The 14,972-nt window shown below is 36.4% G+C and overlaps 1 protein-coding gene across 4 annotated transcripts in view; it reads right to left on the reverse strand.

The window, feature by feature from the left end:
- The window catches only part of ZNF148 (zinc finger protein 148), a 130,460-nt gene that overhangs the window by 33,538 nt on the left and 81,950 nt on the right, over positions 1-14,972 (reverse strand). For all 4 annotated transcript variants that reach the window (XM_030858954.2, XM_030858913.2, XM_030858945.3 and 1 more), the window contains 2 exons: positions 10,718-10,841; positions 9,433-9,516 (listed from right to left, as the gene is read on the reverse strand). In XM_030858954.2, the coding sequence (XP_030714814.1) occupies positions 9,433-9,516; positions 10,718-10,841 (208 nt within the window). The remainder of the gene's footprint in view (positions 1-9,432; positions 9,517-10,717; positions 10,842-14,972) is intronic.

Raw genomic sequence — 14,972 nt, forward strand, 5'->3', positions numbered from 1 at the left:
CAGGTAATGATTTTTAACCATGTGGCAAATGGAAAAGACAATAGGTTTGGGGGCTGGGAGACTGGAGGTGACAGTATAATGAGACTCAAAAGGATGAGGGAGGCTATAAGGAAAACAAAGCCTGTAAGAACTGGTAGTTCTTCTCACCAAAAAACCTTTGAGGTTCAGTTGATAAGTGACTTATTATTATTTGACAATTTAAAAATGGATAGGGATCAAAAACCACATTCACAGAAAGACAAGACAAGATGAAAAGGCAGAGGCCTAAGTACCAGAGGAAGGAACAACATAAAACCCCAGAGAAACAACTAAATGAAATGGAGATAGGCAATCGTCCAGAAAAAGAATTCAGAATAATGATAGTGAAGATGATCCAGGACCTTGGAAAAAGAATGGAGGCAAAGACAGAGAAGGTGCAAGCAATGTTTAACAAAGACCTAGAAGAATTAAAGAACAAACAGAGATGAACAATACAATAACTGAAATGAAAAATACACTAGAAGGAATCAATAGCAGAATAATTGAGGCAGAAGAACGGATAAGTGACCTGCAAGACAGAATGGTGGAACTCCCTGCTGTGGAACAGAAAAGAGAAAAAAGAATGAAAAGAAATGAAGACAGCCTAAGAGACCTCTGGGACAACATTAAACGCAACAACATTCGCATTATAGGGTTCCCAGAAGGAGAAGAGAGAGAGAAAGGACCAGAGAAAATATTTGAAGAGATTATAGTTGAAAACTTCCCTAACATGGGAAAGGAAAGAGCCAACCAACTCCAGGAAGCGCAGAGAGTCCCATACAGGATAAACCCAAGGAGAAACACGCCGAGACACATAGTAATCAAATTGGCAATAATTAAAGACAAAGAAAAATTATTGAAAGCAGCAAGGGAAAAATAACAAATAACATACAAGGGAAGTCCCATAAGGTTAACAGCTGATTTCTCAGCAGAAACTCTACAAGCCAGAAGGGAGTGGCATGATATACTTAAAGTGATGAAAGAGAAGAACCTTCAACCAAGATTACTCTACCCAGCAAGGATCTCATTCAGATTCCAAGGAGAAATCAAAAGCTTTACAGACAAGCAAAAGCTGAGAGAATTCGGCACCACCAAACCAGCTCTACAACAAATGCTAAAGGAACTTCTCTAAGTGGGAAACACAAGAGAAGAAAATGACCTACAAAAACAAATCCAAAACGATTAAGAAAATGGTCATAGGAACAAACATATTATTACCTTAAACGTGAATGGATTAAATGCTCTAACCAAAAGACACAGGCTTGCTGAATGGATACAATATGCTGTCTACAATGGACCCACTTCAGACCTAGGGACACATACAGACTGAAAGTGAGGGGATGGAAAAAGATATTCCATGCAAATGGAAATCCAAAGAAAGCTGAAGTAGAAATACTCATACAAGATGAAAGAGACTTTAAAATAAAGAATGTTACAAGAGAAAAGGAAGGACACTACGTAATGATCAAGGGATCAATTCAAGAAGAAGATATAACAACTATAAACATATATGCACTCAACGTAGGAGCACCTCAATACATAAGGCAATTACTAACAGCTCTAAAAGAGGAAATCGACAGTGACACAATAATAGTGGGGGACTTCAACACCTCACTTACACCAATGGACAGATCCTCCACACAGAAAATTAATAAGGAAACACAAGCTTTAAATGACACAACAGACCACATAGATTTAATTGATATTTATAGGACATTCCATCCCAAAACAGCAGATTACACTTTCTTCTCAAGTGTGCACAGAACATTCTCCAGGATAGATCACATCTTGGGGCACAAATCAAGCCTCAGTACATTTAAGAAAACTGAAATCATATAAAGCATCTTTTCTGACCACAATGCTATGAAATTAGAAATCAATTACAGGGAAAACAATGTAAAATACACAAACACATGAAGGCTAAACAATACTAAATAACCAAGAGATCACTGAAGAAATCAAAGAGGAAATCAAAAAATACCTAGAGACAGGGGCTTCCCTGGTGGCGCAGTGGTTTAGAGTCCACCTGCTAATGCAGGGGACACGGGTTTGTGCCCTGGTCTGGGAAGATCCCACATGCCGTGGAGCGGCTAGGCCCGTGAGCCATGGCCACTGAGCCTGCGAGTCCGGAGCCTGTGCTCCGCAACGGGAGAGGCCACAACAGTGAAAGGCCCGCATACCGCAAAAAAAAAAAAACAACCTAGAGACAAATGACAATGAAAACACGACGATCCAAAACCTATGGGATGCAGCAAAGGAAGTTCTAAGAGGGAAGTTTATAGCAAAACCAGCCTATCTCAAGAAACAAGAAAAATCTCAAATAAACAATCTAACCTTATACCTAAAGGAACTAGAGCAAGAAGAACAAACAAAACCCAAAGTTAGCAGAAGGAAAGAAATCATAAACATCAGAGCAGAAATAAATGAAACACAAACAAAGAAAACAATAGCAAAGATCAACAAAACTAAAAGCTGGTTCTTTGAGAAGATAAACAAAATTGATAAACCATTAGCCAGACTCATCAAGAAAAAGAGGGAGAGGACTCATATCAATAAAATTAGAAATGAAAAAGGAGCAGTTACAACAGACACCACAGAAATACAAAGCATCCTAGGAGACTACTACAAGCAACTCTATGCCAATAAAATGGACAACCTGGAAGAAATGGACAAATTCTGAGAAAGGTATAACCTTCCAAGACTGAACCAGGAAGAAATAGAAAATATGAACAGACCAATCACAAGTAATGAAATTGAAACCGTGATTAAAAAGCTTCCAACAAACAAAAGTCCAGAACCAGATGGCTTCACATGTGAATTCTATCAAACATTTAGAGAAGAGCTAACACCCATCCTTCTCAAACTCTTCCAAAATATTGCAGAGGAAGGAACACTCCCAAACTCATTCTATGAGGCCACCATCACCCTGATACAGACAAAGATACTACAAAAAAAGAAAATTACAGACCAATATCACTGATGAATATAGATGCAAAAATCCTCAACAAAATACTAGCAAACAGAATCCAACAACACATTAAAAGGATCATACACCATGATCAAGTGGGATTTATCCCAGGCATGCAAAGATTCTTCAATATATGCAAATCAATCAATGTGATACATCACATTTACAAACTGAAGAATAAAAACCATATGATCATCTCAACAGATACAGAAAAAGCTTTTCACAAAATTCAACACCCATTTTGATAAAAATTCTCCAGAAAGTGGGCATGGGGGGAACCTACCTCAACATAATAAAGGCCATATATGACAAACCCACAGCAAACATCATTCTCAGTGGTGAAAAACTGAAAGCATTTCCTCTAAGATCAGGAACAAGACAAGGATGTCCACTCTCACCACTCTTATTCAACAAAGTTTTGGAAGTCCTAGCCATGGCAATCAGAGAAGAAAAAGAAATAAAAGGAATACAAATTGGAAAAGAAGAAGAAAAACTGTCACTGTTTGCAGATGAAATGATAGTATACATAGAGAATCCTAAAGATGCCACCAGAAAACTACTAGAGCTAATCAATGAATTTGGTAAAGTTGCAGGATACAAAATTAATGCACAGAAATCTCCTGCATTCCTATACACTAATGATGAAAAATCTGAAAGAGAAATTAAGGAAACACTCCCATTTACCACTGCAACAAGAAGAATAAAATACCTAGGAATATACCTACCTAGGGAGACAAAAGACCTGTTTGCAGAAAACTATAAGACACTGATAAAAGAACAGTCAACAAAACAAAGAACAATTAAAGGTGATATCAACAGATGGAGAGATATACCATGTTCTTGGATTGGAAGAATCAATATTGTGAAAATGACTATACTACCCAAAGCAATCTACAGGTTCAATGCAATCCCTATCAAATTACCAATGGCATGTTTTACAGAACAAGAACAAAAAGGCTTAAAATTTGTATGGAGACACAAAAGACCCCGAATAGGCAAAGCAATCTTGAGAGAAAAAAACGGAGCTAGAGGAATCAGACTCCCTGACTTCAGACTATACTACAAAGCTTCAGTAATCAAGACAATATGGCTTCCACTCCTTTTAGATGTTACTAAACCCACAAGGAAGGCTAAGCCGTAACTGGCTTACTGGTATAGCAAGAAAAACTCAAAAAGGCAAACGATATCGTTCTGCTTCTAGTCCCATTCTTCATAGTTAGTGATTTCACATTGTGTGGTCTGGAGTCGCAGAGACTTGAGCTGGAATCTTGGCTCCACCATATACTAGATTATATAAATTTCGGTAAGTTTCTTAACTTCTGTGTGCATCCTACTTCTTCTTCATCTAAAAAATGGGGATAGTAATAGCGCCTCCCTTTCAAGGTTAATGAGGACTAAATGAGACATTTAACAAAACATTTAGCACAATATCCGGTCTTAGTAAATTCTCAATAAACATTAACTACCCAATATAACCTGTTGAAATCCAAGATACCCCATGGCTTAGCATAATTATTTTTCCAAACTAATATTACAAAATTGTGACCAGCACTGTAAAAATGAATTTACTGCTAGAATTTACTGCTAGAACTGAAAAGAAAACAGCAGAGCGCAATAAGTCAAGTATTGTTCTGAAAATCTTTTTTCAGACTCAGACACACATTCTTTCTCTCTCTCCCCACCCCCCTCAACTGAGCCTCCCACAGTTTTTCTCTGTTGCCTTCACTATGTAGTCTTCAAAAGACTGCACATCTGGCTCTTCTTCAGGGCACAAGAGCATTTTGTATAAAACTCTACAACACTTACTACACTTGGCTTGTTTATATGTGTATCTCTCCCATTAGAATGTAAATTCCAACATCACTAATTATTAGAGAAATGCAAATCAAAACTACAATGAGGTACCACCTCACACCAGTCAGAATGGTCGCCATCAAAAATCAACAAACAATAAATGCTGGCGAGGGTGTGGAGAAAAGGGAACCCTCCTATACTGTTGGTGGGAATGTAAATTGGTGTAGCCACTACGGAGAACAGTATGGAGGTTCCTTAAAAAGCTGAAAATATCAGGGTGATGGTGGCCTCGTACGATGAGTTTGGGAGTGTTGCTCCCTCACATATACCATGTTCTTGGATTGGAAGAATCAACATAGTGAAAATGACTCTACTACCCAAAGCAATCTACAGATTCAATGCAATCCCCTATCAAACTACCACTGGCATTTTTCACAGAACTAGAACAAAAAAATCTTAAAATTTGTATGGAGATACAAAAGACCCCGAATAGCCAAAGCAGTCTTGAGGGAAAAAAACAGAGCTGGAGGAATCAGACTCCCTGACTTCAGACTATACTACAAAGCTACAGTAATCAACACAGTATGGTACTGCCACAAAAACAGAAATATAGATCAATGGAACAAGATAGAAAGCCCAGAGATAAACCCACGCACATATGGTCACCTTATCTTTGATAAAGAAGGCAAGAATATACAGTGGAGAAAAGACAGCCTCTTCAATAAGTGGTGCTTGGAAAACTGGACAGATACATGTAAAAGTATGAAATTAGAACACTCCCTAACACCATACACAAAAATAAACTTAAGAGCTTCCCTGGTGGCGCAGTGGTTGAGAGTCTGCCTGCCGATGCCGGAGACACGGGTTCGTGCCCCGGTCTGGGAAGATCCCACATGCCGCAGAGCAGCTGGGCCCGTGAGTCGTGGCTGTTGAGCCTGTGCATCTGGAGCCTGTGCTCCGCAACGGGAGAGGTCACAGCAGTGAGAGGCCCACGTACCACAAAAAAACCAAACAAACAACAAAAAAACTCAAAATGGATTAAAGACCTAAATGTAAGGCCAGACACTATCAAACTCTTGGAGGAAAACATAGGCGGAACACCCTATGACATAAATCACAGCAAGATCCTTTTTGACCCACCTCCTACAGAAATGGAAATAAAAAAAACAAACAAATGGGACCTAATGAAACTTAAAAGCTTTGGCATAGCAAAGGAAACCATAAACAAGACCAAAAGACAACCCTCAGAATGGGAGAAAATATTTGCAAATGAAGCAACTGACAAAGGATTAATCTCCAAAATTTATAAGCAGCTCATGCAGCTCAATATCAAAAAAACAAACAACACAATCCAAAAATGGGCAGAAGACCTAAATAGACATTTATCCAAAGAAGATATACAGACTGCAAAAAAACACATGAAAGAATGCTCAACATCATTAATCATTAGAGAAATGCAAATCAAAACTACAATGAGATATCATCTCACACCAGTCAGAATGGCCATCATCAAAAAATCTAGAAACAATAAATGCTGGAGAGGGTGTGGAGAAAAGGGAACCCTCTAGCACTGTTGGTGGGAATGTGAATTGATACAGCCACTATGGAGAACAGTATGGAGGTTCCTTATAAAACTAAAAATAGAACTACCATACGACCCAGCAATCCCACTACTGGGCATATACCCTGAAAAATCCATAATTCAAAAAGAGTCATGTACCAAAATGTTCATTGCAGCTCTATTTACAATAGCCAGGACATGGAAGCAACCTAAGTGTTCATCAACAGATGAATGGATAAAGAAGATGTGGCACATATATACAATGGAATATTACTCAGCCATAAAAAGAAACGAAATGGAGTTATTTATAGTGAGGTGGATGGACCTAGAGTCTGTCATACAGAGTGAAGTAAGTCAAAGAGAAAAACAAATACCATATGCTAACACATATATATGGAATTTAAGGGGAAAAAAAAAAAGGACATGAAGAACATGGGGCAAGATGGGAATAAAGACACAGACCTACTAGAGAATGGACTTGAGGATATGGGTAGGGGGAAGGGTAAGCTGTGACAAAGTGAGAGAGTGGCATGGACATATATACACTACCAAACATAAAATAGATACCTAGTGGGAAGCAGTCGCATAGCACAGGGAGATCAGCTCGGTGCTTTGTGACCACCTAGAGGGGTGGGATAGGGAGGGTGGGAGGAAGACGCAAGAGGGAGGGGATATGGGGATATATGTATATGTATAGCTGGTTCACTTTGTTATAAAGCAGAAACTAACACACCATTGTAAAGCAATTATACTCCAATAAAAATACTAAAAAAAAGAAAATAGAACTACCATAAGACCCAGCAATTCCACTACTAGGTGTATACCCAGAGAAAAATCATAGTTCGAAAAGATACATTCACCCCAATGTTCACTGCAGCACTATTTACAATAGCCAGGACATGGAAGCAACCTAAATGTCCATCAACAGAAGAATGGATAAAGATGTGGTACATACACACAATGGAATATTACTCAGCCACAAAAAAGAACAAAATAATGCCATTTGCAGCAACATGGATGGACCTAGAGACTGTCATACTAAGTGAAGTAAGTCAGACACAGAAAGACAAATATCATGATATTGCTTATATGTGCAATCTAAAAAAAGGGGTACAAATGAACTTATTTACAAAACAGAAGTAGAGTCACAGATGTAGAAAACAAACGGTTACCAGGGGATTTGGTGGGGGCGGGGTGGATAAATTGGGAGACTGGGATTGACATAAACACACTACTATATATAAAATAGATAACTAATAAACACCTACTGTATAGCACAGGGAACTCTACTCAGTACTCTGTAATGGCCTATATGGGAAAAGAATCTAAAAAAAGAGTGGATATATGTATATGTATAACTGATTCACTTTGTTGTACACCTGAAACTAACAAAACATTGTACATCAACTACACTCCAATAAAAATTTTTTTTAAAAAGGTGAACTCCAAGGAAACTGCCTTTTATTACCTATTTCTGGTACATGAAAAATACTGCCAGCTCAGTAAAATTTGTTGAATGAGTGATTAAATCATCAAAATCTAATAGGTATTAAAAAATACAAAACATTTAACTGTTTTCATTTATCATTATCTGATTGGCTTTTATTATTGTATAAACTTTAAATTTACCTATAAGTCACAAAAAAATCAATAAAGTTGGGACCTCCCTGGTGGTCCAGTGGTAAAGAATCCACCTTCCAATGCAGAGGACGCGGGTTTGATCCCTGATCAGGGAACTAAGATCCCACGTGCCACGGGGGCAACTAAGCACTCATGCCACAACTAGAAAGAAGCCCCTGTGCCAAAACAAAGAGCTCACATGCCTCAACGAAGATCCCGCATGCCACAGCTAAGACCCAACACAGCCAAAAAAAAAAATAGAATATTAAAAAAAAATAACAGGACTTAAAAAAAAAAAATCAATACCGTTGTTCTTCCTCCCAAGTGCCTTGTATACTCCCATCTAGAAATGGTGAAAAATGTTTACTTAAGAAACTGAAATGGGTGGTGTGCATAATGATCTTTGAAAAGTAGAACATCAAAGCATACAGATGTGCTACACAGCTGAAGTTTTATTTAGGAGACTAGCCATGTTCATGTTTGTTAGGGGCCAATAAAGTTAAGGAAAGTTTATTAGGCAGAAAAGCTTGCTTCCTCTATATGACAAACTGTCCAAAGATCCCCTTTCACAGGTACTGTAGGTACCATGAGAACACATCTAAATAACAACACTGGGCAGGTACTTGCTTGACTACTTAATATAGAGATATATGAAGAACCTTAATATTTTCAATATTCATATATTATCACCATCATTTTCAATTCTATTTAAATGTAAGAACCAAAGTTATACAAATCTACCAACTCTTTTATTCCATCACAAAAAGGCAAAATACTGGAAATAAATTCTAAAGAAACACTTTTCATCATGCTTAGAGATGTCAAAAGTTGACAGTTTACTAAATCAAGGTTACATATAAAACTTGGTTTTACGTTCGTCAAAAAAAAAAAAAAGAATAAATGCAACTAAATGTTTGCTCTAAAATGAGGCTCAACTTTTAAAGGTATGGGTTCCTTTATAGTGATCTTCCAAAATATTTGTTTCTAAATCTTTAACAACTTGACTTAAAAATTGGAAGTTTACAATTTATAAGATTATAACTCTCTTGATATAGTAAGCTATATACATGAAACTGTAAGGGGGAAAAAAGTGGTATCGCTATTTTAGGACTCAGGCACTTTGCTTCATCCCCCTGGCTAATTACTGCAAATGATATTTTTACCTACTCTAAACTTGTTAAACATCTAAGGAAACAGCTATTTCACAAAAATTTCTTTCCATTTGTCACTTTAAACATATTTTAAGCTATTATGAAACTCTATTTCAAAGTAATTTATTAGGCTCAGATATTAAGTCAAGTCCTACAGTTAATACTGATTTACTGAAGGAAGAAAAAAGACAAGCTGTGATAAATACTCTTAAGAAACAAAACTGACAAAAGTTGCAACAAGTTGTTGCTCCTTATTAAAAATTCTTCCCTATATTTGAAATGGTAATTTTAATGACCCTAGTAAGGGAGGCAACACTCACCAGTATGAATCTTCTCATGTCTCTGTAGCAGGTACTTCTGTATGAAACGCATGTCACATTGACTACATTGAAATGGTTTTTCACCTTAAAATAATTTCACATCCACAAATTAGTTACTGGATAAAACACAGTTTATGGTTACTATTTTTGAAGAAAGAGAAATCTTAGAAGCCCAAATTCTGGAAATTCCAAATTATCCACACAAAGTTTTTATACTATTCATTAACAGAATTTTATTTCCTCTCAATTTCCTCCCCAAGATTTAAAAATTCACATTCTCACAACCTCACAAAAATGAGATTAAATCTTTCAAGGGAAAAAGAAGTAAATAAATAAAGCAATTTAAAATAGAATTTAAAAATCACAAGGCTAGAAAGGACTCTACAGGTTACCAAGTGTGTCTTAAACATCTCTTCTTTTTATCTGGAGGAAGATCCACCCACCTTGTTCTCCCTGGCTAACCACCACTTTATGCCCTTTCACTTATTTTCTCCAGAACCTTCAGAACTTTCTAAACATCCCCTTAAAAAAAAAGCTAATCCTGTCTCTTCAAACGTTCCCTCTCTGTTGGAGCCTTTCCTTTCAGTAGTCTACCCTATGTCTCAAATTCTTCACCACCCACTTGTCCTTTAATCCTTATACTCTGCTTTCTGAAAAGCTTACTCATGATCTCCCTGCTATTTATTCTAATGGTTTGTTCTCAGCTCTCAGGTCTCTCTCTATCCTCTCAGAAGGCTGTGTGCTATGGTTGATCCTACCCTCCTTGGAATTCTCTTTGGGCTTCTGGAACACTGTATTTTATCAGTTCATCAAATCTACCTTATTACTCTGTCTCCCTACCCACCCCCCCTTAACTCAACGTACATGTCTAGTAATCTTTCCCCAAAGATCTGTGATCAGGTCTTTAGTTCTGATCTCCACAACTTCATGTTATTTTTTTATATTTGATTCCCAAATTCATATTTCAAACTCCATCTGGACATCTTACATAGAAAAATAAATGCTGACAGGCTTTTAATAGTTCATTCTTTGACTGTTTCTCTAGCTAAAAAGAACACATTAAGCCAGATAAATATTCAATTAAGACTAATTTTGCACATCTATACTAATTGTTTTCTCATTTAAAGTTTTTCCTGCTTTCCTTCTTACATCCTGGCCTATGAAGTCTCTGATTTGAAATGCCAGGTTACCTAAAGCCTTAGAAATGAATGACATTTACAAGAAGATGAAAATAGCAAAGATAATAATTTTAATGGCCATAAGCCCACTTTAATTCAAGAAATACCTGTATGAATGAAGACATGTCTCTGTAAGTGATAGTTCGTTCTAAAGGCAGCATTGCAGTGCTCACAAACGTGAGATTTAGGGGTTTTCAAACCAAGTGATCCATCCTCATTTATTGTAAGGATCTGGTTTTAAAAAAAAAAAAGGCGAAACAAAAGAAAGAAATTTTTAAAACGTAATACTAATTTATAAAACAGATAATGCCTTTTAATGCAAACAATGGTCACCAGAAACTATGAAATATTTTTTCCTAAATAATCTTGAGAGGGCTATTAGAATAATGTTACCATTAATTTTAAGAAAGTACAATGTGACTCAGTATGGGTAAAAATCACTAATAAAACCTTGGAAGCTGGTTAGGTAAGATCTCAGCACTCTGCTCCCTCCTCTCCAAACCTGATGTCTAGTAGAGTCCCCTAAGTGTTCTCTGCTAGGGTGAGTATAGCTTTATTTTCAATTTCAAAATATCACATATGCAGGACAAAAGTCTTATGTTTTAGACATGGCGTAAATATCAATCAAATAGCACTGGTTAAATAAATCATGGAAAATGAATACAATTTAATATCATGTGGCTGTAAAATAAAACGAGAAAGCTCTCTATATACTTACATAGAAAGAGCTCGAGGATTTATTCTTAAGTAAGAAAAAAAGCAAGGTCCAGAATCTAGTATATAATTTTGCTAATTTTGTATACAAGATAGTACATATAGCAATATATATTTGTTTGCATATGCATAAAAACTATTTGAGAAGGATATACATAAAATGTATATAACCTTGGTTGTCATGGCTGGGGAACTTGGCATATAGGAGATATGGCAGGAGGGAGGTTTTACACTGTACATACTTAAAACATTTTTCTGAACCATACAAACGCTTATTTATTACGTTCTCCTTTTTCTTTCTTCTTAAAAGAAGAAAAAAAGAAAACTAACTTTTTAAGTCATCCTAGAACTGAATTTTGAGTCTGGTTCAGTTTAGGACCTCTAAGGTTATTCTAGGACTACTAAACTATTGTTAAGCATATTCCTTAATAAATGAGAGTGGGTATGGGGAAGGAAGACAGGTGACAAAAGACATCAACCTTGTCTGCCTGTGCTTCCTGTGGTCGAGAATATCTTGGGCCAGGTCTGGACAGTTCCAGAGAGAAGCTCACCTTTGGGCTTCATGTATTCCAGTTTATCAACCATTTGTCCAACATGCAACATTTAAACTGCCTCTTCTCACCAGACACATGGCAGAGTGAAAATAACAAATAATCCCTTTTTTCATTATTGAGGAGAGAAGAAAGATGACAAAATATGATGTGAAGATAAGAAGCAGAGAAATCTAGGAGGTAAGATCAGGAGGAATATGGCAAGTGAGAGGGAAACAGTATTGGAGGTGGGGGCATACAGAGTGGGAGCCAAGAAACTGTGTACCACACAGGGTAGAGAAATCTAGCAAACATCTTACAAAATACAAAGTCCTGTGGAAACTGATCAGGGCCTGTAAATACACAGCTATGACCCCCTTCCCAAAACCTAGAAAGAGGGAGTAAGTAAGGAAAAAGGGCTTTAATTTTTTTAAAACAATTTTTTACTTTAAATTCAGGAAGACAATTCAGCCTATACTGTATGTAAATCAACGGTATTTATTATGCAAATTATACAGGGCATGTGGGTTCTGGGCAAACTGCCAATGTGGTCAACAATGCTTCAAAGTCTATGTACCAAAGTCACAGAGGGAAACATTTGGCAGGAGAATGCAAGTGGGTGTCACAGCTTCCTGAAGAGTCAGTGAGAACAGAAAGTTTCATCTCTGGTCAGTCAGTCTAAAATTTTTTCAACCCCTCCAAGTCACAAAATAATATTCAAGTTAACAATGTGTAAAACAAACGAACAAAAAACCCACAAAATCTTTTAAAACATGATTCAAAATATTTCCAACATAAAATAAGTAACAAAAAGATGTTAAACATTTTATACGAAACAGAATAAAAACAAGATAGCACCAGGTATTTTTTCGCATATGTTGATAACAAATAAGAAGATCCAAGTGCCAAAAACATGGCAACTCAATAGCTTTCTGTGGCATAGCAACTGCAAGGAAAGGCTTTGTAAGGAACAAATCCGGCCCAAGTTACTTAATGTGAAACGGATGTAATCCTTGACTATACAAAGCCCTTTTATGAAGAGTTAAGGAGTTCTAGGTCATTGTTTTCTGGCACTGGGGGTAATGCTGCCTTTCACTGTGGACTCAAGCCTTAATTCAAGGTGGATTTTATGGATGAAACAGCAAACACTGACTTGTGAATAAGCAGACTGAAAAATCTAGCATATTTGTAAGTTCAATGACACAAAAATCAAATTGTTGAACATTTTGTATTTAATTTTATATTAATTTTTTTCTTTTCTTAGGCCAGGGTAACACACATCTTTGTATCAATATAAAAGAAAATTATCTTGCCTCAGAAGAACACCAGTGGCTCTTCCAATTTATAATGTTTTAAATATAACTGACAGATCTTGTCTGTTTTACTCACCACTATAACCCCAGTACCCAAACGGTATCATAGTGAAACTCTATAAATGTCTGTTGATATGGCTGCCTACTACCCATACCAAACATCCTCACAGCTTACCACTCTATTCTTTGTAAAACTTGCTGCAAATTCACTAAGTAGTAACATAGTGAAATGGCTATGTAAAGAACAAAGTTCCTTGGTGGAACAGAAATGGCTCATTAATACTGGTAAAATTATCTTCCTTGGTATAGACTTGGTTTCTTTTCCTGTTCACATCCTTTCCAGATCTTTTAGTAAAATGTGATCTACCAGGTAAGTGGATTTGCCTGAGATTAGCAGGCTTACTTGCTACGAGTACCATAAAATGTTTTTGCTTTTCTTTTTCCCTTCAACATATGAGCACCATTACAACGGAAGAATTTGAAATTTCCAAGTTTAAACCCTAAGGTGCCTGCTATAATATCTCCACATGATTTGTCTTGACTCCCGTCACTGCTGCTTTTGGAGAAATATGGTACGTTATAAAGATCAAGCAACCGGGCTTCATCAAGAGTAAAGAAATTAGTAATAGTCTAAACAATACTCAGCATACTTGATTTTTTTTCCTTAACTGTTTCATAAGTTTAAAACAGAATTTTTCAGTAGAATATTTCAATACCAAATGGAACTCCTCAATTAATCTTCTTTCTTAACCTCACGGTCCATTAGCAGATATATTTTTTGTTCTGAGCCAAATCTGTTCCCAGCTAGCTATCTATATACATAGCAATGCCTATGTTAAATAATATACCAATTTTCATCCAACGAAGCACTAACCTCTGCCTATTCAATTTAGAGATTTTTGACTCCTCAAGGGTCACTGCCACCAAATAACTGAAACTTGACACCCGTCAGTGAGAAAGTTTTATTCTCTTAAAAGGCAGATGTGATTTTCCCCACTCTATGTATACTATGTACTACTGAAATTGTTAAAGCATATTTTAAACTAATGATTATAAGTTTTATCATACATTCTGAAATCAATTTCTAAACCACCAAAACCCCAAAAACAATTTGGAGGAGACAGTTTAAAATTCTCACCTATTATGAGCTGTTTTACTGCAACTGAGGGTGGGGAGTGAGATCTAAAGTTCACTTTACTCTCCAAATCCAACTAGAAATGGAAGAAGAGTGCAAGCCCAAAGACATACAACAAAATAACAAAGTAGCCCAAAGCAATAACCACCTAAACATCCTGACCATCCTACTTATCGTTAATATCCCACCTCACGTTGTCACTTTCTTTCATTCTCCATGATTTTTACTGTCTCTCAGCATTTGATTTTACTTATTAACAAATTTCATTTCTAAATGGCAAGCTTTTGCCAGTGCTAGAACATGAAATTCACTATATCATAAGCATGGTATATATAACATGATATCAATAACTGATGTTCAGGAGAATGACCCTGAGCCTTAGAAAAGGTTATTTCTCTCATATTTCCTAAATATCAGGCAAAGAAGCATGTGAATTTTTTAAAAGGAAGGTTTACATCCAAATATTTTTTAAAATTAGGGTTTGATACTGTGGAAAAATTATTTACTCAGAATACAAAATTCCCTGGAGAAATTAGATAAATAAAATACTAATACTTTTTTTTTTTAACTAATTTTCTTCTTCGTTTTTCTCTTAAGTACTATTCCTTATTTCCATCCCCATTCTTACAATCAGTTATTTACCGTAAGGCTACTCCTTCCACAATCAAGC

The sequence above is a fragment of the Globicephala melas genome, chromosome 4 (genome assembly GCF_963455315.2).
Source record: "Globicephala melas chromosome 4, mGloMel1.2, whole genome shotgun sequence".
Classification (NCBI taxonomy): domain Eukaryota; kingdom Metazoa; phylum Chordata; class Mammalia; order Artiodactyla; family Delphinidae; genus Globicephala; species Globicephala melas.